The sequence below is a fragment of the Bombus vosnesenskii genome, unplaced genomic scaffold (assembly GCF_011952255.1).
Source record: "Bombus vosnesenskii isolate JDL3184/JDL3185 unplaced genomic scaffold, Bvos_JDL3184-5_v1.1 scf7180000013293, whole genome shotgun sequence".
NCBI lineage: Eukaryota > Metazoa > Arthropoda > Insecta > Hymenoptera > Apidae > Bombus > Bombus vosnesenskii.
The window spans coordinates 2,530,614-2,555,469 of NW_022882944.1; the positions used below are offsets into that span (position 1 = coordinate 2,530,614).

Sequence of the window (24,856 nt, forward strand, 5' to 3'; positions counted from 1 at the left end):
TGCGAACAAGAAATATGGATCATAAGGGTTTTTCGGACTCTTATATTTTAGTAGATGAAAAAACAACTTCTTCGGTTTTGAGAAGTCCACTATGATAATTATATATCTTTTTTTTTTTTTTTGTCCAAGGAAGAAGGAAATAATGATAATTTCTTCCACGGGTTCCCTAAATTTTTGCAAAAAAATTCTTAATACTCTTTGTGAACAAGAAATACGAATCATGAAGGTTTTTTAAATTCTTCAACTGTAGCTAACTGGATCTTCCGATAAATGAAGAAATAAAAGACGACTCAAAGGCGATCATTCATCGTGGACTTTGTACGGACGAGGAAGACAAGACCAATTTGGTAAGGAACGAAGAATAACGAGGTGATTTTAAAATCGACATGCAACCCCTTTCAGTAAATTTCGATTGACATGCAACGGGAATGTCGAGCAACATGCCAGCTTAACGGTCACGGGACAATTTCGGTGTCATCCATTTATTTTCTCTTTCCCATATTGAACGCGCCGGATGTATTAGCGGCGTGCTCGTTTTTGCTAACATTCGGGTCAACGAATCATTTATTGCGCTTATCTAATTAATCTGGCTCAATGAAACCACTTATTAATGTCTTTACATATAACTGGATCTTTGAGCCTGAGAAATGTTTTGAGAAGTCTAACTTCTAATGTATTTATTTACATCCGTGTATAGATGCTACTAATACACTCACAGCACTAAACGTAGAAATTTTTTATGAATATATTGTGTGTATTATGCAAAACTTTCTGAAATTCTATTAGCACTGTTATTACACCTGACTATTACGATTAAAGCAGAAAGCTTGAAACCAATCTGAAAATGAATATAACAGTTACAAAATTTTTAATACAAATGTGAACATTATATATGTAGTAAAAAATTAGTATACAATATCCCATTATTATTGCCAATTTAAATATTTTCGGAATCCTTGTAAAATTGACACTTGCGCCAAATATCTTGTAGCCTCTACGTAAATTTTCAGATTTGTTTCAAACTTTATTAGTATAATTATCATAATCAGGTAAGAGCATTAATAGCATTAATGAATAAGAGCATTAATGAAATCGTAGTATATTCAGAAAACGAATCTGTAAGTGTTCAAATAATATCATAAGCCAGTCAGTGTATTTAATTCTGGCTAAACGAAATAAGAAGAAACACCTGAAGAAACTATCGATTCTATTGAAAGTTCAACGAAAGTTCACACGAATGATTTATAGCGGGGGCGAAGAAGAATCGCTTGACATCGTTCCAGGAACTTTTCTAACTTTCTGATGCAACAATTGCTCGTGGCACGTTTTCGTAACAACAAAATCTAGGTTTCGAGGGGAATCAAGGAACGAGACTTTCCTAGAAACAACACGAAACGAATTTTAAGAGACCACATTAAATTCTATATATACTATCTCTCATAAATATCCCGATACTTTCATCAATTTCTAGTAACAGTATGTGAATTTCATCAAAGTATACGAATTAATGATGAATCATTAATTAGAGGCAACATATACTCTGATTCAATTTCTAGTGATAGTATGTGAATTTCACCAAAGTATGAAAATCAGTGATGAATTACTAATTACGGGCAACGCTTACTACCTTTTTATGCAATCACTAGGATATAAATCTAAATTATCTATTGAGAGATATAACGATAGTATATTTTAATATAGCAGTACTCTGTTTTCTTACTACATTTGTTATTTAACATAACAAATTTTCTATTAGTTTAGAAGACCTTTCTTAATCTGTCTCATAATTCAAAAATGAAAAAAATCAGAAGATAAATGGTTTGTCTAGAAGAATTTCTAAGAGAATAGTTCCACAAGATTTGACAACCTACAAACACCAGTTTTATTTTTGCATATTGACTTCCAAAATCCAATTTAATCAGGTTACCATCAGATTTTGCCCAATCGTCAATTACCAACCATAGTAAAGAAGAAGAAATTTGTTATAAGTGACAATATGCTTAATAATATTGAGAAGGTCTATAATGAAAATACAAAAAGTTTATTACTGATTATCATGAATAATACAAAATATTTAATTCGTCGTATTGTACTCAGTTTCGTTTGTTTGTAATTAAAATACATTTTATCGAAAACAAGCAAACGTCCGGATATTTTTGAGACTGTAAACCAAACAATGTAACAAAAATCCGAAGAAATCTAAAAATAATCCTGCTCTAACTGACTTTTTTTACCTTCTCGTTCCAACATCATCCAAGTTGTTTTCCAAACAAAGAACCGCTCCCAAAATGGGATTTCTACGACGAAAGAATTTAAAAAAGCTGGCTTACGACAGCTATTAAACCACGAATCCAACTCCACCCCCGAAAACTCGTGGCTATCAATTTCCAAAACAAGATTCTTCGTAAAATTTAGCCGTCACCTTGACCATTTTATACTACTCATTTGCATATCTCGATTTCACAACTGTTGCTTTTATCTGTGTAACCTCGAAAAGATCAAAACAGAGTCATTAATTCGAGGTGCAACCCCCTTCCTAAGTTTTTTATTTATTTCGAGGTGAATTTGGTGGAAAAATGTGAACGTTCTCGGGGAAATTGATAACCGCCTCGAATAGGTCGAGGACTGGCGATCTCAGGTATGTAGGCTGAGGTCATAAATTGGTGATTTTTATTCGACCTGCAGACTGCTTTCACTGGCAACCGATCGACGCGTACAAGTAATAACCCTTTGCAGTCGGATATCGTTACGGTGGAGACATTTAAAATTTGTCTTCATAGTCGGATGGCATCGCTATGACAGCGGTATACGCACTTATTCACGTATCTAGTATTATATTGATTGACACAAAACTTGAAGCATATCAAACGCAAACTTGCAAAGTTTTAACGTTTTTGTTTCTCTCGACTTTCCAAACTTGTCGAAATTTTTAATTCTTGCCTTTCCAAGTATCTTAGAATTTTAATTCTCCGCTCTTCAAATTTCCAAGATTTCAAACTTCTATACCACCAAAGCTCTTGTATCTCAGATTTTTCAACTTTCGTTTCAGTCAAATCAAATCAGTCTCGTGTTTTGTGATTTTCAATACCTGTATTTCAATACCTTTAAGACGAAAAGAATACAATAATCTTCCTATATACTACGTATTGTATTATATTGTGCTCATTGTATGTTATTATAATACGAAACGTGGTGTTGAGTTACATCCGCTATAGGACCGCTACAGGACCGCAAAGGGTTAAACTTAATGAAGAAACGTGGTATCCCTTTTCTGATCCTGACAATTAATACTCTTTCACGCGATATTTTCGGCCACGAAACCGGATCTCCGAAATGGTACCGCTCACCTGCAGCGTGACCTTGAAAGGCTCCTGAAGCCGTTCTCGCTCGAGCAGGTAAGCTATGGCACCAGGCATCGCATCCACCCCCTTGGCCTCTCGAGCGCCCAGGTACCAAACATAGTACGAGCTCTTCTTGACATCCTTGCTGCTCCTCAGACGCAGGGCCATCACTCACTGTTCGACTAAAGAAAAGATGCATCGCTCGTTAGCTTGGAAGCTTTTAGTTTATTCAGAGGTGGGATGATTATGGACTCTTTGAGAAATGAACGCTTGGAAGTTGGGGGAGGAAACGGTGATAGGTTGAGAATTTGGTTGAAAATTTGATTGAAAGTCTGGTTGAAAATGTGAGAATTCTTGAGAGTTAAAAGACTGTGAATTTAGAAATTGGGAAATCTACGATTTAATTATTTGAGACACCATAGCACGATAAATATTGAAATTCTTATTAAAGTTTCAAAGATGCGCATTTTCCAGAGTGTTAAAACATGCAAATTTATTAGTTGAAAATTTATAATTTGAAAAATATATTTCTCGAAGAGAAAAGCTTATTAAGTTTATTGTGAAGACTCTTGATGAAGAATTTTCGATAGTTAATCGAACACATTGCTCAAACCAACAGTGAGAATCGGGACACCAGATGATACTTCAGCATAGCACGATAATTATTGAAATTCTTACTATAAAAGATTCTTTTTATCGGACATGGCGTGTTCATAACGTTTCCCTGGCGCAAAAACGGCGATTTTCCACGAGGCAAGCTTACACAGCCGTAGCTGACTGGCGAAGAACACGAACGGCTTGTCTGTTCATCCGCTTCCTCAATTACTTTCACGCTTAAACCCGTTTTCTACGTTAACCGTCTCGCGAAGAATCGGTTCCCACCGATCTACATCGCGTCCATGCCGATCTAAAGCGAAAATATCCCAGGAACCGGAACAAAAACACGTTCAGGATCAATGTCGACCTCGGACGATCGATTATCCACCGATTTTTCATGCATAACCTGTTCGTTTCGATAGCTTCCATACAATTATCTTGGACTGTCCAAGATCCTGAGATACGAGATTGAAATTTTCAAGTACTTTTTCAAGAAATTAATATTCAACAGGTTTTAGTATGTATTTAACGCTAGTTTTTGTCTGACTTTCATAAATTTTGCTTAATTACAGTCAATTAACTGATTAAGCCCGAATTATATATGTGAATAAAGTACCTACCTATTAAACTTAAACGAAGTAAATGAAACGAAATGTACACTTAAATGAACGAAATACTTATAAATGAGCATTGTAAAATACAGAGAATAATATAATATCCAAGATATTCGAAATAGAATATAAAAGAACATTTAAGATAAATAGAATTGTATTCCAGGACAAATTACGATCATTTTTCGTTGCAAATTTTCTAACCCTGTTAAATCTTTTGGATTATTTTCCAATCATATTTTTATATCGTCAGAAAGTTTTTCAAATTTAAGAAAAATACGAGAGAACCCTTATTACAACATGATACAACTTCTCAGTTTCAATTACGTGCTAATGATTTTCTTGAAGCATTAAAAACCCGTTTCTCGGTTGAAACTCAAACAAGATTGAGATTTAAATAATTCCAGGATTACATCCGACTTAAAAACGTAAGGGAAACTTAAACGGGTCGTTATTAATACATATAATTCGATGGCGTGCTAATCTCTTTAGAAGATCGAGTCTTTTTCTGGACAGAAAACAAAACACGATTAAAGCAAATTCAAAGAATCGTAACACAATTAAGAAGATAGCTCGAATAGCAATAAAATGTATTTGTTAGGAAGAAAAACGACGTGTACATTTTTATAACTGTAAAAACCAGCTAACTTTCAAAGAAACAAAAGAAACGTTGAAAAAGTGTGAACTCTCGCTTTTGGAAATGCTCGAACTTGATCCGCTCGATATACATGCGACTAAAGCACGCGAAACTGTACACGATACTGTCCGCTCTTACGGTTGTTCTCTTTATTTATGCATTACACGCATTTCGAAATCTTATACGCTCGCGTGTAGCCGTAAATATGTAATAGGCTCGCTTTACCTACGGACACAGAACCGTTTACAAGAAGAGTTATGTTTCTTTTAACCATAAATCGCATTCGTTTATCCGGCTACATATACACCATCCAACGTACAAACCCTGATTAACAGTCTTTCAACATCTATATTAACCCTGCTACGTTCTTTCGCCCATTTTCGATCCAATTATAATCTTCTAACGCGAAGAAATATCTCAAGTTTCAACGAAATATAAATCAACTCAATTTTACGTTAACACGTTGACCAGCTATGGTGTTCATCGATAGTTCAGCTTGTCAAATTTCTTAGAATGATGAAAATAAAATGAAATTTATGAGCTAGAAAATGTTCGACGACGTGAATAATATATTATTATTATTTGTAATATTTTGCAAACATTAAGTATTATCGAGCAATAGTATATTTTCCTGGACAAAACATGAAATTCACGTGGCACGTTCAACCTGTTGAACATATTTTTAAATCGTACGAATCTTTTTCGTTGTTAAAATGAGAGCAAGATTGAAATGTAAGAAAAATTGAGGATTACAACAAGTTTAAACTACATTATGATTACTGTTTTCTAGTAGTTATTGTAATTGAACAATCAATGTTATCGTTTCAAAATTCCTCTTTTTACGGGTCACGTGTGGACCGATATCTAAATACCATCGACTTTCAATCTGCGTTCTACATACAACAAGGAAGTATTTTTTTATTAAAAGAAACTTCGTTAAAAGAAACGTGGAGATCGTAAGCGTGGAAGAAGGAAAAAGAAATGATCTATGAACTTTCAAGTCATTTATTACTTGTTATCAGATGCTGGGAACATTCCGATGAATGGAAATTACGATCGTTTAAACGTTACAAAACCACGGTTACTCGAACAGCTAAAATTAATGCGAGAATCGCGATGTAAGAATTGCAACTTTCGAATCTGTAGCTTTCATCACCACGCCGGAAATGATTAGATTCGAATTTCTTCGACTTGATGTTGTAAACGATTATTCCATGTTCGGCGGCGAGTATTCAAATTCAAATCGTATTTATAGCGTTTAGCTTGATCGTTTCATCCTTAGCGCCGTGTATTCAAATTTAAATCGTATTTACTACGAGCATGAATAGCTATAAACAGCCTTCACTTGACGATTTTAAAGAGTTCTGTCAATTAACATCTCCTTGAGTAATGTGTCAAATCAACAGAAAATTAAAATAGAGTTGCTGCAATTGCATTGGGACTATTTGTAAAATTTTGCTAATCAGAAATATTTGGTATTAATAAATTCAAATATGTCTCATAAAATACGGATCCTTTGGTTTTAACTTGTATTTTTAACTTGTATTTTTTTTTATACTTACAATTTGTAATACTATGTATGATATATACTATATATGCCTTTTATTAATTTCTTAATCTCATTATTCTATAATTATACATGTACACGATTCATATTTAATCTTCAAGAAACAAATGACTTATTCATAAATTCACCGATTGCAAGAAGATATCTTAAATAATGGTAAATTTGAAAAACAGTGTTTGCAACACATCATCGCCTTTTTATTTCTTCGAGTTTATGAAATTTCAATTCTGTTTAATTTCGAAACAAACGAAAAAAGAAAAACCACGTTAATTTTCTATAAAGTACAAATATAATAGGAAACAAAATCAGAAAAAAAAATGGTAAAACTATAAAATTACAAATAAGAAGTTTGTAACTCGTTAAAATTACTAATATCAATAATTAACAAATTATTGTGCGATAGTTCCCATTCAAAATCACGCAAAAGTAACAAAAATTAATTTCCATTACGTTACTAGCTCCTCGAAAAAAAAGAAAAAGGAAAAAGATCATGTTAATATTGTACAAGGTAAAAATGCCAGGAGAGAAGAGAAAAGAAATGGTAAAACAAACTGACCGGCAGCGGAACGGGTCCGGGATGCTGAGAGCTTGCGGCGATTTTCGCAGAAATTAAGCAACGCAGCCGCGGCCAAGAATCAACGGGTCTTCGGTAAGCAGACAGCAGCGGCGGCGGTGGCGGCGGCTGGTTTCGGTGAGCAGAGGAACAAGTTGTACGGTACGTACGGCCCACGTAGTGCATACAGCATGCACAACCGTATCTCTGTAGCGCTTCTATAGGTGTACACAAATCCTGTGGCAGACACACACCAGCTCGTCGAAGCGAAGGAAGCAGAAGAAGAAGACTAAGAAGAACAAGAAGAGTAGAAGCTCGCCTCGGTCGATCTGACAGCTGCGCGACTCCAGTCCAAAGCACTTTTCCACGCTCGCCAGGCGTTTCTTTATATGCACACGGTTGCGTTTCTCTGTTTACTGCTGTGTACGTTCCTCGTTGGCCAAAGAAACTCGGTTGGAACGGAAGGCAGAAGCAAACGAAACGGAACGGAAACGTAATCCGAAGCACGAAGTTTAGAAAATGAAAACACAGATTTGTAATGCTACAAAAATATATAGAAAAATTCCTATGATTCTGTATATCGTATATGTAGGAAGGCGTCGCTTGTTGTTCGCAGAGTTCACTTGTCAACGACGCGGCGCGAGTGGATTCGCGCGTACCTAACCATCACGGGATACTGACTCCACGGCGGAGATCCTCCGCGAAGAGCTCGAGTGAAACGCGGACGAAGGGAGAGTGAGCGAGCGAGAAAGGCCGAGCTACGTTTCAAAGTTAGTTAAAAAGAGGCAAACTAACCGACTCGAGTCGAGGTTATGTCTGTCCTTTAGCGGGGAGGGGAGGAATCTCTCGCTCGTTTCGAATGCCCGTTTCGACGGGTCTTGATCTTCTCTGCGCTCTCCTCTCCTGTCTTTCTCCTCTCTCTTTCGGACGAACCGCCACACCTTGCCGAGATCGACTCGCGATCGCCGGTAACGCGTTCTCTGCCAGCAGCCTCGAACTAACCGGACGGTTTTCTGTCCTGAATTTTAGTCCCGGGGCCCGTCGAGGAACGAGGAGAGAGACTAGAAAGGGAAAGAGATGGCATTAACCGTGGTGGAAGTGGTGGAAGAACCGGGCCCCTTCCCCTTTCTCTCTCGCTCCTTCCTTCTTACTCTTTCTTCGTCTTTCCTCGTCTGTCTTCGTCCACGACTCCCTACCTGACCGTTTCAGCCTCCTCGGTAAGCGTTGCCCCTGCACCGAGGATGGCAGGTTAAGAGGCAGGCAGGTAGAGAGAGACCCCCATTGATTAGCGATGGAAACAACATGCGACTTGTGTCGATTGCTTGTCAACTTTTTCAACTGCCCTCTCTCTTCAAATGTTAGCGTGTCAGGTTCAAGCGTTGCTCGTTGGGCAGTCTGGTTATATACCCGTGAAATCGAGCTACACTCGTTTCATGGACGTGATCGTGTTCGCACATGTTGCGAAATTGATGGCAGATATTAGTCATTGAACTTAAAACCTGAGATTTTCTTGCAAGATAACATCAGAGATGCAGCTTGTGCAGATGAAAACTATTATTACGTAGAGTATAAGACTATGTTTCTGGCATGGTGAGCGCTCCTTTTTCCCTTCCATCTTGCTTTGCCACGTGCACGTGGAGAATCGGAATATTCAAATTAACGTGTAGGGTTTCGAAACCAGGTAGATAAGTATCAAGTCGGTCCCATCACTACCGCTAATGCAAGCAACAGATCCATGGCGGGCGATTCCTCTTCTGGCCACAACTAGCGCCATCTCCGTCCCATTACTATCTCTCTTCTCCTTTCAATTCGGTCTGCGTATCGGTTTTTCCTTCTTCAGCTCGATACGGTCCCCCAATACGATTTTCTGCCGTCGAGGCCTCCAACGGGGACCGTGCCCCCTCCACCTACGCGTTTATATAGATACTCTTCGACTCGCTTAACCCGATGCCAGGTGCCTCTATAGGGTGTACCGATTAACGAGCGACCAATGAGATCGGAAGGTGCAACCGATCGTGCTCCCAGGGTTATCTTATCTCTCTGTCGATGCTAAAGAATTCTTCCAATAAACTTCCTGCGTAAGGTTCACAGATTGACGTTTACAGATGTCGATTCCATTATTGCACATTAACCACTAAGAATAAATGTTAACGTACCACGTAATATTTTACGAAACACGATTGGAATAAATTATTACTGACAATAATAAAAGATAAAATCCTCCTTGCATGTAACAAGAAAGAACATTAAATTGACAGTGAAATTATTCAATTGCGAAATTATTTGAACATTTGTCATAGAAATTCTTTATGGCTGTGTTATATCCAAGCTTTTGAAACTTCATTAATACTATATTCAGACAAGTTATTGCGAGATTACGTTGTCAGAATTTGAGACAAATCCGAAAATTTGTATAGAAATGTGTGATTCTTGCAGAAACAAATTCTATCTTTTCTCGACTAGATAATCGCGATTTTGAAGAATTCCGTATCTGACGAGGTTTCGTGCCTGTCGAGGGCAAATAAGAATGCGTGAACGAAGGCGATACGTTCGTGCATGTTCGATGCAATTAACCATCGCAGACAGACGCCGACCTGTGTGGTCTTATTAACCGTGACTCGAAGAAGATTTTGCAAAGGTGGGTGCGTGAGCGTACGGAATCGCGAGTGCGCAATTCTTCGAATAATAATGTTATCCAACTCTCGTAATCCGATTATCCGCTCAAATCCGCTTATTCATCTACGATAATTATACTACCAGTTATAAATGTGCGTACACTTTCGTCGATTTGTGGTAGTACTACGTACAAACCAATAATAAGCTAATAGTAAAAAATAATCAAATTCAAAATTTTAATTAATTCTTAATTTATCAGTGGTATATTAAAATTGAATATAGTCATTAATTAAATGCATAACGGGCGAGATAAATCTTCATTTAAAATCCATTCTTATATTTACGTTCACAAAAATATGAATTTACATAAAACTCCAGTAATCCTTTTAATTTAAACAAATTAATTAAATTAATTAATTAATTTAATAAACTAATAGTACTCCTTTTTCTTTCCCAAAAAATGTTTTCATGGTGCAAAAGAAAAAAGTTCGAATGTTAAAAGATTGAAAATAAGCAAGTGTTCGGATATTATAAGCATCGATGTAAGTATGCAATATTTAACAACAAATATTTACAGTAACCCCGATCGACGCAAAGCAATCTATACGTTTCTATTTTCCGTCCCATTTATCGAACACGAGCGTAAATTAAAGGAAAATATTTAATAAAAGGTAGCGATTTAATGGCTGTCCGTGGGGTTTGTCTAGCGCAAAGCAATTTCACTGTGCTGTCATACGGCATAACGTCATTCATAATTCACGGATGCCATAAACATTACGCGAGCATCGTAAAAATATGCATTTATAGAAAGCTCCCTCGGAGGCTTTTACAATTTCTTGCTTGGCGAAGGACGAATTCATATTCATCCGCGTCACACGATCGTTTCGTTCGGGGCCGTTCGAATTTCATCGGTACAAATGACTTCATTTCATCGTCGACGTATGTATCTGTTTAATGACTCTTCACCTGTTTTATACACGTGCCACGTCGATAGGTGCTTTTCCGCTTTTCCTATCGTAACGGTCTAAACAACGACCATAAAGTCCTGTTACATGAGAAATCATTGAATGAAAATTTCTTTCCACTACTCCTACTCGTTAAAATAGCCAATAATGGCCCAAAAGACGTTTACCTTCTTTTTACAACCTGGTTTCATTTATGAAACAGAAGGGACGAATATTTATAGAGTATTAGGTTGTCCGAAAAGTTTCTTTCGTTTCATAAGGTGATAATAGATGAACAACAATTGTTGTTTTATATTATTTTATTGAATTAGGTATGATCCATTTCGTTCTATTTCTATTATTATATTCGCGCACAATTCGATAAACTAATATAAAACAAAAAACATTGTGCATCTATTATTTCCTTATAAAACGAAAGAAACTTTTCGGACGACCTAATAGTATGAAAACGTATATGAAGAAAGGCAAACGTTACAGTACTTGGAATTAAAATACAACATTAACAAGCAAAAGAAAATCGATTCATTCGCATACCATACGTGCAGTATCTTATACGTAATAGTTTATCGTTTCTCGGAAAATTTCAGAATCGACCGAAGCGTAGTAACGACAGATCGTACGAGCCGATCATCGAAATACTCAGCTTTACTGTTTCAAATTATAGACCGTCAGTTCTCTGATAGCAAACCGCAGTATAGTTTCGTATGCACACCGTACAAAACGAAATGTATCACATATCAGCAATGATACAGTCCGTAACGTGCACGAGTGAAAATAAAATAATATATTTACTTCAAGCCCTGATCTATACGTAAATGTTCCAGTGCAAATTCCAATCGTAACCATATATCGCACCGAAATGCCAAATTTTGCAGTGCCAATCTAGCCATTCAGAAGCTAAAATGAGTAATTCCGCTCTTTGTAAAATTTCCACTTTCATGATCCAGGTATACGATTAATTTTCATTTCGTTAAAAGCAAATCATTTACTTGCATCAGTTCGTTCGTCTATCATTCAATTCTGCAAAATCAATGAAATTGTAATAAATACACTGCAGACGATTATGCAAATACAATAGATATTCTTATGAACGATCCAAAAACTGAAATCTAAACACAGATTTCTCTCGCTTATTGATACATATTTCTGTGGCGGCACTCGACGACGGAACTTTCCGATAACTTCGCGACACAAAGCGCTATACCATCAAAACGTAAAGCCCACATGCCCAATGTACCATCGATATCCCTACGGTCCTTTCGCCGAATATTCGGAAGAAAGCGTACGCGGCAACGGTCGCGGACGTCTAACGAACGCCAAAGTAGTGAGGATATCGAGGGACAACAAAGAAAAGAATCCGTTTGGTTTCGAACAAAAGATTCATTCCGTTTCGAACAGCAAAGTGCAAAGGGTCTAGCGCAACAGCGAAGCAAACACATTCGAGAAGCGTGATCGCCGATCGCTGATCGCTGATCGCTGATCGTTGATGGTTGATGGTTGATCGCTGATCGTTGATGGTTGATTGTTGATTGTTGATTGCTGGTTGCTGATTGCTGGTTGCTGATTGCTGGTCGCTGATTGCTGATTGCTGATTGCTGATTGCTGGTTGCTGATCGCTGGTTGCTGGTTGCTGGTTGCTGGTTGCTGGTTGCTGATTGCTGATTGCTGATTGCTGATTGCTGATTGCTGATTGTTGATTGCTGATTGTTGATTGCTAAATAAACTTTAGTTTTGAACATCAAGAGTATTACTCGGGCACTTACGTCTAACGCCACCTCATTTCTTTATAATATTGCTTTGTAATTGTTTCTTCGGAGTTTATTAATCGATGTATATATTTATTCAGTTCATGAAGTGGACGAGGATAGGATTAGCAATGGCGGTTTACATTAACCCGGCACGCGCGGATTAGAACCAATCGGCGAATATAAATGAAAGGCGAGGCTAAAACTAAACCTGGCTATTTATCTTTATTATTTATTCAGGTCAGTTAATATGTGAGACGATTCGCAAGGACGGACAGCATGTAGAGCATCGATCAGTCGACTAATACGAAAAGGACCATCCTCAAACTGTAACGTCGATTCGTAATTCTTCGATGATTAAACAAAGATCTATATTCGAATATATTATATAACATTATAATAATAATAATATACTGAACAAGTTTTGAAGGAAACTTTAGCTTAATCAGCATACTTTTTACAAATTAGCCCTCCATATGTATCTAACTAGACCACTGACTCGTTAGTTGACCAAAAAAGAATAAAATATCTTGCTTCTACTATACTTTCTTGCGTGTATGAATCAGTGCAAAGTTCCTCCGTCCATTTTCTATAATTTTAAAAAAGTCACACGAAAAAGAAATGTTCGTTGCAATTAATAACACGCGTCGTCACGCCTCCTCTTCAACCATCTAACCACGCGACAGAGATACAAGTTAATTAAAATGAAAATCTATCGTGTTTATTGATCGTGTTTGGTTGCTCAATCCACGAGTATCGATTTGCACAGGTGATCGAGCGTATCCGACCGCGCGATGACGAAAACGTTGGAGCAAAGAAATTAGAGCTAGATCATCATCCAGTCGTGATATTTATTCGGGTCACCCGATATAGGAGACCATCGACAAAAGCGAGTCGCGGCGAACGTGTACACCTCCGCTGCCACGAATGCTAACCAGATGCGCTAAGTATCGTTGGCGAACTCGCGGACGGCTCGAGCACTCAACCATTCGCAAGTAAGGTCGCTTCAAGGTGCGTCTAGACTATGGAAAAAAGCGTATTCTCTTTGTTCGTGCAGGTTGAAAGTAATTAGTCGCGTTGTTCGTGCAAATTTATATTTTACCGTGTTTTATTATTTATTTGCGGCTGGTCAATTTTCGTCTCGTTCAATCTGTATCTATTTATTTAAATTTCTATTTCGTTCAATTTATATTTATTTAAATTCATATTTCGTTCGACTCGTATTTATCTATATTTATACTTCAGTCGGTTTACATTTATTCAAATTTATATTTTGTTCAATTTATATTCTATACGTTCGCTTATTTATCACCAGCAGATGACAAATTTGTATCTACATATTGAAAATTAGAATTTGTGAGAGATTAAGAATTAACCGGAGATAGCATTTTAATCCGAACGCTCTGTAGCGCAATTGTCGAACAACAATTCGCCTATAACGAACCGTAAACAAACGTAACATGTAATATGTAAATTACAATCTGTACTATGGATTGACTAAAGGTAGTACATATGTAACAAGAAATGCTTAATCGTTGGTAAGAATCAATGTAATTGAAGCTTTGTAATCTAAACGCTGTGCATGTGAACGACAATTCGCACCTTTGTGAACGATTAGGTGAAACAAGATCCTAACGAATGGTATGCGCGTTCTCTCCGGCTCGATGGAATGCGAAACACGTTTTCCAAGCCAAATCCAACGGGACTGACATCTATAACAGAGCAAAGAAACGGAAAACGAAAAGGAGGAAGGTTCACTGAAAAACTGATTTCAAGTTTTGCTCGCTGACGCGCAAACTACCAGACAATTCACTTAAACCGTATAAAAATGAGGCCTCTACCTTCTACGGTTATCTGTTTCAACAGTAACCAGAGGAATTTTTCTTCGTCATTTCCTATTCTGTTCCTCTTTATTTCGTCAATTTCAGTACTTCAATGGCTAAGTTTGTTTTTCCCCTTACATCTCAATTATTTAAGTATTTTGAAATTTCTAATATTTCAGCACGATCTTCGCTTTGGTATTGCAGTACTTGTAAACTCGTCCACAAGATCTTATGTAAATAACTCGACTATCGGAATACCTGTGCGTTCAAATGATATTGATATATCAAATGTTTTTATACATTACCGTGCTATCAGTAACATCTAACGCATATGATAGTTTCAGATTAATACGGCAATTTCTGATCATCGCCATTATTTTCGTACCGTTATATTATGCGGCCTATTTGCTGTGCTAATAAAACCATAAGAAAATCGTGACTTTGATATGAACGTTTCCTTCGACCAGGCACAGGTGAATCGACTATAGTATAATATAGCTATTTCTCTATAAGCTATACTTTGTTAACCAGCAATTCGACTATACCAATAAGCAATATGTTTTTAAATAAAATACACGGCTTGCTTAGTATTACGTTTAATCGTCGGAGGAAGTTCAATCTCATCAAAATAACGGCTTACGTCGATTACGCCGATAATACGGTCTGAAACTCGTGGAAACAAGTTTACGTAATTTCACGTAACGAGCCCTGTCGCCTAATCGCGGGATAACGTTCAGGAAAAAAGATAGGGAAAACAGGAAAAGGACTCGTGTGCCCAACGAGTCACGGTAGAACGCCGCTGAGAAAGTAAACGGTTCCGGTACAACGTAAAATCAACCGTGAAAACATGAAATACGCATCCTTTCGCCGAAGATCCGCCATCGATCGATATATTATCCCTATAATCGATATTCTACAAAAATAGATTTATAAAAGATATTTCAAGCTCGCAAAAATGAAAAGTCTCAAGAATCTTTATCAGAAGTTTACGAATAATTAGTGAGGATAATTGATAATGTAAAAGTCGGAAGATCCAAGCAATTAGTTTGTAAGTTAAGAGTTTTAATATTTGGAGACCGTGAAAATACGAAGAGCGGTGGTAAGGAGGGTAAAAACTGGAAATTCAAGCAACTAATCTTTTCATTTCAATATTTAGAAACCAGTTAATTTGCAAGTTTCAAGTTTTAATATTTGAAGGATAATATTTGCGGATGCATAAAGAAGTAGAAATTCTAAGGAATTTCTGGCTTTCCAGTTCTAATATTTAAATATATGGTATCACAAATAAACGACTAAACTCCGGATTCAAGTGAAAGTTGAAGGTCGAACATGGAAAGGTTGATAGTTTAAATAATTAATCCCCAAATATCTGAATTCCAATATATGTGAATCGTAAATATACAAAAATGTTGATAACGACGGTGGAAAGTGAAAATTAAAGGTATCAATTTACAAGTTTCAAGTTCTAATATCTCGAAACCAAGATCATTTACCAGGAAAATAAATTTGTCTCTTAAGGGCATTATACTAAACATCTATGGACCACCGAGACGTGGTAATATTTTATGGCGACTAATACGAGAATTAGAATCCTACCTTTACCTTTTCTTTCCTCTTTCTTCTGTATCGGCTCTGAAAGAGCGTAATCTATGTCGATACAAGCATTAACTCGGAGTCCGAGAGTTGTAGGATTCCTTTCACGTGATTAAATGTCGAGGGAATTTTTATAACAGTATCGCGAAGAGGATGTAGAAAGTCGCGATGTGATGTAACGTTAAAACGTACACCATTAACGCCTCACGAGACTCCTATTGGTTTGAGGAAGCAAGTAAAAAAGATGAGGATATTGTGTATATCAATATTCTGGTACTTACAGTACTTTCTATATAATATAAAATGTCCGGTAGTTATTTAAAACTTCTTCTTACGTATGGTTATAAAATCAAACAAAATTAAAATAACTCGTTACTTTATTTATAATTAATTTAACTGAAATATGCAACTAATTCCATTTCGACATCATACAGAGTTTTTGAAAGATTTGAACTTTCTTACCATGAACGCTATAACTGGTGACTAATGGTGGCGATGGACCATCAATCGGTAACTATATTGATGAAACAAATATCTATATATGTGCATTGACGATGTACGTATGTATGTACATAATTCCGAATTTAAATTTGAAGATTTGGATTAAAATTTTACAAAGTTTCGTGGAAGATTATACGAAATAATTGCAGATGTGAAAAAAGTTACCAAATGCTTATTTTTGAGCAAGTTTAAAGCAATTATTTCCAAACAATTTTTTACTTATCTTATCTCCATTTGTAGTTACAATTTGTCTCTTTGACATCAGAGACAATTTGTATTCAGTTCTAATAAATCATTGGTAAAATCACAGATCAAATTCTATAGCACCGATGGTCAATGCTTGTGTCTCACTGTCTCACGTTCTGAAATACCGACTTTGAAAAAGTCAGAGTATTTCTTACGCCCTCTGTGATTTACTACGGCAAATATTAACAAACAAATATACTTTAACAATGCATATTTTAAATAATAATACTCCTTATAATTTACCGGCTGCTGAAAAAAAGAACAAATCTCTAGCCAGAAGGGCCAACAAAATATCATAACAAACAATAACTTACAAAGGAAAAATATAAATTGCGGAAGTTGATCTAGATCCAAATGTCATTCGTAAAAACTATTAATAATTAGCAATTTGGATTAGTGTTTGAGAATTAATAGAAAAACTATCATAACAGAAGAAATTTTTTTTAATTGAAAATAACTTATTATCATTATTTACTTTGCTTATTAATTAATTAATTAATTAAGTTGCTATAACAAACTTGTATGTGTAAAAACATATTAAGTTTATATATTTAATAATTAATTGTTCAATAATGGTATATTTTAGTTTTAAAAATTGATAAATTGTCGTGTAATAAATCTTCCAATACATATATCATAAAAGGAATGAAATTAAAGATTATTTATTATAAATATACTGGTTGTCGACAAAATGTTCAATTAAAATTATTTCAATATTTATTACTGCAATATTTGTATGGACTCTGGGCCCATATTAAATATACATATTCCGATTTCAAAGATAAGTGTGGTGAACATATTATTAACCATAGGTACTCAAATGATTGTTAGTAGTATATATTTTATCCCAATAATCAACATTATATTAATAATAAATGTCCGTGGTTAATATGCTCATCAAAAGTTCTACGTAATACGAGTCATTTGTCTCGGTTCGGACCTTTTATGCTATGACATGATTGGATAGCCAGAGAAACATAAAGACATGCCACTCACCATTAGATGCGAAAACATTGTTATCGATGCTGCAGTAGCTTAAAGGAAGTCATCACTAAAGCAATCATCAAAAAGAAACCACCCAACTCTATAGAGGAATTGGAAGCTGTAAGAAATCTGTAACAAAACATGGGATATTATAATTTACTTTTGAAGACGTCAATTTTTTCATCTTTCTTAAAATAAATTAAACGTTATCAGTAATCTACGCAAAACATAACTAAAGATTTAGAATTAATGTAAAAAATTCAAGTAGTTGTGTTAAAATAAAGAAATAATCCAACTCAAATCCTATCCCAAAAAAAGTTTATACTATGAGCTATTGGTAACACTAACGCTTAAATAAGCGATTGATGATAAACGAACAGAAAAAGTTCGGAAAACTATAGAATTTCGTCATAACAACACATAATAAACTAAATAAGATATGTATTAGTTAAACGTGCCTGATAATAATCGGTAGAAAACAATAGAATAGTAACAAAAATACTACCTAGTTGAAATCACGCGTTTCAAACGGCAATGCCTCTTGATACGATGCCTTTCAACGGTACAATGACGAACCGCGCCAAAACTTCGTCTAGCTGACTCCTGATTGGCTGATGTGGAACGGCTTCTTATTCGTGTAAAGTCGCGCGCAAAATTGAAATGTTGTATGATTGGTGATCCAGTCAATGAACTACGACAGTTTTAGAGCAGATAATTAAAAAGAGTTTTTAATGTTTGCTATTTCCATCATTCTTATGCCGAAAATATTAATCTAAGAATTAATTATATTAATCCAAAATTTAATTTTAATTTAAACCACTGCTATACTTAATCGATAATGTCGCATGAGAAATATAACTATCGATAACATATCGAGTGATGCAAACAAATACCGATCAATGGTATTGCATGTATTAATAATTATCGATATATGTCATAACCTATTTCTAGTACCTAACCGCTAGTACCTTATAACTTATACTAATGGTGGCTACTTGTAACAAGAGTATAACCTATCAATTAAATATTTTTTTGTTGATAGTAAGTTAAACATAAATTTATATAATGGCTGATATAGAAATACTTAATAGTATTTTAAACACGATCAATAATAATACTAAAAAGCCGGAGCAATTTTTAAGGTAAATATACTTTCGATATTCTCTTTTCCTAACCTACATCATTGTATAATAACAATCATTTGTTTATAGTGTACAACACGACATTGCTATAGATTTTAAAAATTCCATAAAGCGTTTATATGATTTTACAAAACAGCAGTCACAAACAAATACGAATGCCTTGCCAGAGCTTGTTACAGAAGGCTTTGATGAAGAACAGATCTGGCAGCAGCTTGAATTGCAAAATGAGAGTGAACTTGATCACCTGATTGGTGATGTTTCTAAACTTTTAGCCAAAACTAAAGTATTCAAAATACCAATCAGTACAACTAAACCTATATCGGAACCTGAACAAAGTAATGAAGAAGATTTATCAGATAATGAAGAAAAGATGATAGAGGATGAAACCTCAGAGGATGAGGAGAAGCTACAAAGTATTTTAAAACAGCAAACGAATGTAAAGAAAAGAAAGAAGAAATCATCAATAGTAGATGACAAATTTTTTAAATTAGAAGAGCTGGATGAGTACTTAACGAAAGAAGAAAAAAAAGAGAAAGAGGATGAAAAGAGCGAAGAAGAATCTAATGATGAATCTTTAGATTTATTCAATTATCTTTCTGATGATGACAACCAAACTGGAAAAGCAGAACTATTAAAGTATGCAGACTTTTTTGATAGTCCAGAAAGTGAAGATGAAAATCTTCATTCTTCCAAACGATACAAAAGTATGAATGACAAAGAGTCTGATGATAATGAATCACTAAATGATGGTAGTGATTCGGATAATGAAATGGGTATAAATAGTGAAATGGATATAGATAGTGAAATGGAAGATCCAAAGTCTTCCAAGAAGAAGGTCACATTTAATCTCACAAATGATTCTGATGAAACAGATAGCATAGAAAATAAAAATATCGATCTGAAAGAAGATGTAGAAATTAAGTCTTCTCTGGAAACGCGACAAGAGAGATTAAAAAATAGGATTGAAAAGCTAGAAGAGGAAGCTATAGGAGACAAACCTTGGCAATTAAAGGGTGAAGTCAATGCATCAAATAGGCCACAGAATTCATTGTTAGAAGAATTTGTTGAATTTGACATTACAACTCGACCCCCACCTGTAATTACTGAGCAAACAACATTAAAACTAGAAGATATAATTAAGCAAAGGATAAAAGACAAAACTTGGGATGATGTTGAGAAGAAATTTAAACCAGTTGAGACACCATTAGAGTACAAAAAGAAGTTGATCTTAAATCAAGAAAAAAGTAAAGAAAGTTTATCTCAAATTTACGAAAATGAGTACATTAGACAGAGGGAAGCATTAAATCCAGATAACAATGAGAAAGAAGAAGAGGAACCAAAATTGCATACGGAAATTCGTGAAATGATGGATTCTGTGTTCTACAAGTTAAATGCTTTGTCTAACTTCCATTACACTCCAGCAAAGGTAAGAAGATTATTAGAAAAAAAATTTGTTTCTTTGTGTTGTAATTCTCTACAGCTTATCAATAATTGCACATTTATTTTTAGGTTAAACCCGAAATAAGGATCATTAATAACATGCCTGCAATCACTATGGAGGAAGTGGCACCAGTTGGAATAAGTGATGCCGCTTTATTAGCTCCAGAGGAAATTAAAGGTATATCGAGTAGAAGAAATTTTATACACTGTTTAAATTTTTCATATTTATTATATTCAATTATGCTTTTCATTTCCTTTTCTTTAAGCCAAACCACGAGGTGATGTGATTGGTAAATCGGAAAGAACCAAAACGGATATGAAACGAGACCGAAGACACAAGAAAATGAGACAACGTGCACGACAGCAGGCCATGGAGCAAAAAGAGAAATTAAATGCACTCAAACCAAGCGTTGCTAAGAAATACAAGAAAGAAAAGGCAACAGAGTTGGTAAAGAAATTGAGCAAGGATCGGAATATTATAAAAATGGACGAGTCCAGTTTCAAAGCTCCTAAGTCTTCTACAGCTTTCTTTAATCAGCTGCAAGACGAAGTAAAGAGCCATATTAAAGCGAAGACTGACACAGATAGTAGGAAGAAACAAAAACATGTTCTATCTGCGATGAAGTTAAAGTTATAATTTTTGTACCAAGTTATGTAAATATAAATTGAAAATGTTATATAATTAGCATTTGATTTCTAATCTGTCCCTAAGTCAATCCTAAGTTAACAAATTAAATTAATTTTTGTATGCAATATCGGTTTCTCTACCTCTTATGTTGTCGGTAAGTTAAATTTTATTATCTTTTTTAATAATATAAAAAGAAGGAAAGATAATTTGAAATAATAGAGGAGAAAGGATCATAGAATGCTTCAAAAATATGTTTCGGACTTTAATCAATTATTTGCGTTATACATATTGATGCCTTCGTCGACTTCAATATGTTAATTATTGTCAGTAATCGTAGCTACTTTCGACAAAGGATGATTAAAAAGAATTATACGTGTAATGTAAATTTTTATATATATTAGTGACAAATGTTCCCAATTCATCATGATATGCTGCAACTGTTCCTTCGATCTACTTAAGAATTTGCTAGACATGTACACCTACAATGCACTAAATCACACATGGTTACTTATAAATGCAATTATGTTTTCGTATGCGTAACATTATCTATATTTTTCTTTAGAAATATCTAAAAATGGTGTTTTTGCTTTTTTCTTGTTTTGCACAGAGAAGCAAAGTGGATTACATATAATTTTTTTTTGTACATCATTGTTGTTGTCCAGTTCAAACGATGCTTTTCTTTCCATTCCACGTCGATTTTGACGATTGCACTATTTATAATTACAAAGGTCTAAATTAAAATAATTAAGCTAATCTTAGAAATCTAACGATAAGCTGGTATTAAAATTACCGTGATTTGTGTAAGTTTGATTGAGAAGTTTTTTAAAAATACTTTGTTTTATTTTTTGTTTTTTCTCTTATCGTTTAGAATGCACCCCTCTGAACGTTTATTGAAGTGCGCCAGCTTCTTATTCGAAATAAAATCACTACCACGTAAAAAAGGAGAGAAATTACTTTCTACTACTTATTAATAAGCACAGATGAGGCGTTAAAATCCTATAAAAATGTAAAGTGATAATAATCGTACAAAATACATGCAGTCCGATACACAACCAATCTTAATGAAACATTACTTTTTCTCGAACAATTACAAATCTTGCACGCATTTTTGTTTTCTTCTAATCCAAAACTTTATACAGATACATCCATCTAATAATAGCTCGATGAAACTCTAGGCCACCCTATTACTTCATCGTTCTTGAAACTTCATGTACAATTTAAATATAGTTTACCTTACTATAATTGTGTTTTTTTTTTAACAAGGAGAGTCAGTAATTCTGTCTTAAATTTACGCTGCTTTCGTTAAACTTACTTCCTCTAGTATCGCAAAATCAGATTTATAGAAAGAAATAGCAAGAAAATTATCTCACGATAATTCATTAAATACAACCTAACTTACATTTCAGTTGTAACAAGCAAACGAAAAAAGAAGACTTAAAAATATAAATTATAATTTCCTTTCAGAAAATCCCTCTGTGTTATTTGTCATATCAAACGCTAAAACCTGTATCTCATCAACTGATCCATCTGTGCATATTATAAGTCCCCACTTTCCATATTATATTTTCCCAATATGACATTTCATGGCACTTTTGCAAAACGATATTCACGAATTTCGAATAATTTATTGCGCTGTCGTACGATCGTTAAAATTGTACTGTTAATCAATAAAATAAAAACTTCTCGTAAAACAGATGCGTTAACAAATCAGTTTATAAAATTCAGATAAACTTATTGTGAAGTTAGTTAATTCGTTTAAAGTTTTGCGCGTGAGGTGCTGACTGGCGAATTCTCATATCGTAATTAATTGCTCGAGTAAAAGTGTGATTTACGATACTTCGAGCGATCCCGGGACTCTACCAATGAAATTCGAACCTTAAAGCTTCCTTAAGGTAGATGTTTATCGGCTATATTGTTTTCTTATCGCTACTCGAAATTAGTATTGAACATATTTAATTCCTCGAAACCGGACGCCCCACCCTGGTCTTGGAGCATTTGTAACATGTCTGACAGTTCCTGAGGTTGTGTGCCAGGTCCACCTTGGGAAGGATGAGGCTGTTGTGCTTGTCCGGCCACTTGAGGATTTGATTGTCCGCCATCTTGTTGAGGTGCTTGATGTTGCTGACTCTGCCATCCCCACATACCTACAAAAATTAAATTATTTATCCTTTTAATCCATTTTAGCGTTGTTTCATCTACGATTAAATAAAATTAATAATTAATTAATAACATTCAACATATATTTTTATGAATAGAATCTAATAGGGAATTGTTCCATTTATTTAATGTTATATGAAAGCTTTATGTAGGATATTTTGTATATTTTTGCATATTATATTTATTCTGTGTATTTCTACTTTTTAAAATTTCCATAAATGCATGAACATCTGCAGACTACTTATATTAAATTAAAGGTTAGGCTTACCGGGGTTGTTAGGTACAGTTGTGACTGCATGATATTGTGTAGCTGGTGTCCTAGCACCGCTACTTAACTGAGTATATGTTGGTCCATTTGGTGACCTCGAAGGGCTTAACTGATTGTATTGGTATCCTTCTGTTACAGGTTGCTAAAACAATGAGTAGTATTACAACCTAACTTTTGTAAAATATTCTTTAAATTAAGGTTGAGTACAAATTTATTGTTATATATTTACCTGTCTTCCAATAGCCCAAGCTTGTTGCACAGGGGTTGGTGATGTGTTAGCTGGTTTCTGAATTCTACTTAAAACAGAAGAAGATGCGCTTTGTTGACCAGGTGAACCATAAGCTATGGGCGACTGTGTCGTTTCATATCCCTGATAAACATTTTGTGTACTGGACGGCCTAGGTTGTTGAGGACCTGATGAATTTATGATCATATTGATACAATATACTTTTCAACTTTAAATATAGAGAATCTAGTAAAAAATGTAATTCAAACTAGAATTTAGTATACTGAATATATTAATATCATGATCTTTTTTATCGCGATTTAAGAGAGCTAAAATAGTTTACCAGCTGTAGCAACAGCTGCTGGATGCTGCATCATATGATGCCCAGAATAGAGGGGATCCCTTGTAGGGTGTCTCTGCAGGGAATAATCTAGGCCAGGTTGTCCATAAGCAGGTACAGCTTCATTTTCTGTCTGACCATCACTACCAGGATGGAACGACCTTGAACATTAGAACACAGATGTTTTAATTGACTATGTTTGCTCTTGTATCAACACATTCACAATTTTTTATGTCATATGTATAAAAAAAATTGGGATGTTGTGAACGTGTTGTTTAAAGAAGAAAAAAACAATTGCACAATACGAAATAAGTGAAATAAACAGTTCAGTGTCTAGCATGACGTCTCGTACTTGGCATGTGTATTCGTGCAGACAATGTATTCAACGTCGTCATTGTACGGGTTTAAAAATGCAAATGCAGACGTCCTTAACCACACCCAGTCACGATTTTTGGCTCGAAATCTGTACATTACAGACACCACTTGTCCTTTCAGCTTCAATACTGCAACAACAGATGCTCATTAACAATAAGGAACACGAGTACAATCGATATTTCTCAGTCTTAAGAAGTCATACCTTGCTCAAAACTTTCTCGCATATGCGTCAAATCTTCTGGATGAAAGAATTCGTAGCACGGATGACCTAAGAGCTCGGACGGCGTATACCCTAGAATTCCACCGACTCTTTGGTCCACGAAGGTAAATTTACCTTCTGCTGAATGGCGTGAAATAAATTCTGAAATAAAAAAGAAAAAGGAAAAATTAATTGTCTAATTCATATTTTACAAAGTGGATATTGTGAAATACAAAGTGAAAAATTTAGACTGCAAAACGAGTCCAAGTCAGTCACTCCTCAACCAAAATTACTTGAATGGA

The 24,856-nt window shown here is 35.1% G+C and overlaps 3 protein-coding genes across 10 annotated transcripts in view; 1 reads left to right on the forward strand and 2 right to left on the reverse strand.

Annotated features, from left to right (window-relative positions):
- Nucleotides 1-17,872, reverse strand: part of LOC117232780 — a 38,814-nt gene extending 20,942 nt beyond the window's left edge. Inside the window, exons 1-2 of one of the 2 annotated variants that reach the window (XM_033492420.1) lie at nt 17,792-17,872; nt 3,348-3,523 (exon numbers count right to left, since the gene is read on the reverse strand). In XM_033492420.1, coding sequence (XP_033348311.1) covers nt 3,348-3,509 — 162 coding nt within the window. In that variant the 5' untranslated portion in view covers nt 3,510-3,523; nt 17,792-17,872. Of the gene's footprint in view, nt 1-3,347; nt 3,524-7,309; nt 9,574-17,791 lie in introns of those variants that run through there. The other variant, XM_033492419.1, reaches the window with a different exon arrangement.
- An 872-nt stretch (nt 17,873-18,744) lies between these two features.
- Nucleotides 18,745-21,066, forward strand: LOC117232703 (U3 small nucleolar ribonucleoprotein protein MPP10). The gene is made up of 4 exons (XM_033492266.1): nt 18,745-18,921; nt 18,991-20,347; nt 20,431-20,539; nt 20,628-21,066. The coding sequence occupies exons 1-4, from the start codon at nt 18,845-18,847 to the stop codon at nt 20,996-20,998; spliced, it is 1,914 nt and encodes a 637-aa protein (XP_033348157.1). The 5' UTR covers nt 18,745-18,844; the 3' UTR covers nt 20,999-21,066.
- Nucleotides 21,067-21,238: 172 nt separating this feature from the next.
- LOC117232701 (aryl hydrocarbon receptor nuclear translocator homolog) overlaps nt 21,239-24,856 on the reverse strand; it is a 47,019-nt gene continuing 43,401 nt past the window's right edge. For all 7 annotated transcript variants that reach the window (XM_033492263.1, XM_033492265.1, XM_033492264.1 and 4 more), the window contains 6 exons: nt 24,558-24,716; nt 24,333-24,483; nt 23,984-24,141; nt 23,644-23,828; nt 23,415-23,556; nt 21,239-23,133 (listed from right to left, as the gene is read on the reverse strand). In XM_033492263.1, the coding sequence (XP_033348154.1) occupies nt 22,916-23,133; nt 23,415-23,556; nt 23,644-23,828; nt 23,984-24,141; nt 24,333-24,483; nt 24,558-24,716 (1,013 nt within the window). In that variant the 3' untranslated portion in view covers nt 21,239-22,915. The remainder of the gene's footprint in view (nt 23,134-23,414; nt 23,557-23,643; nt 23,829-23,983; nt 24,142-24,332; nt 24,484-24,557; nt 24,717-24,856) is intronic.

What these genes read in the sequence shown, in the direction of transcription:
- LOC117232703 (XM_033492266.1), top strand. Translation starts at nt 18,845, where the DNA reads ATGGCTGATATAGAAATACTTAATAGTATTTTAAACACGATCAATAAT. An exon ending in AAGCCGGAGCAATTTTTAAG is followed by an intron (nt 18,922 to 18,990) that starts GTAAATATACTT and finishes ATTTGTTTATAG; the next exon opens with TGTACAACACGACATTGCTA. An exon ending in TCCATTACACTCCAGCAAAG is followed by an intron (nt 20,348 to 20,430) that starts GTAAGAAGATTA and finishes ATTTATTTTTAG; the next exon opens with GTTAAACCCGAAATAAGGAT.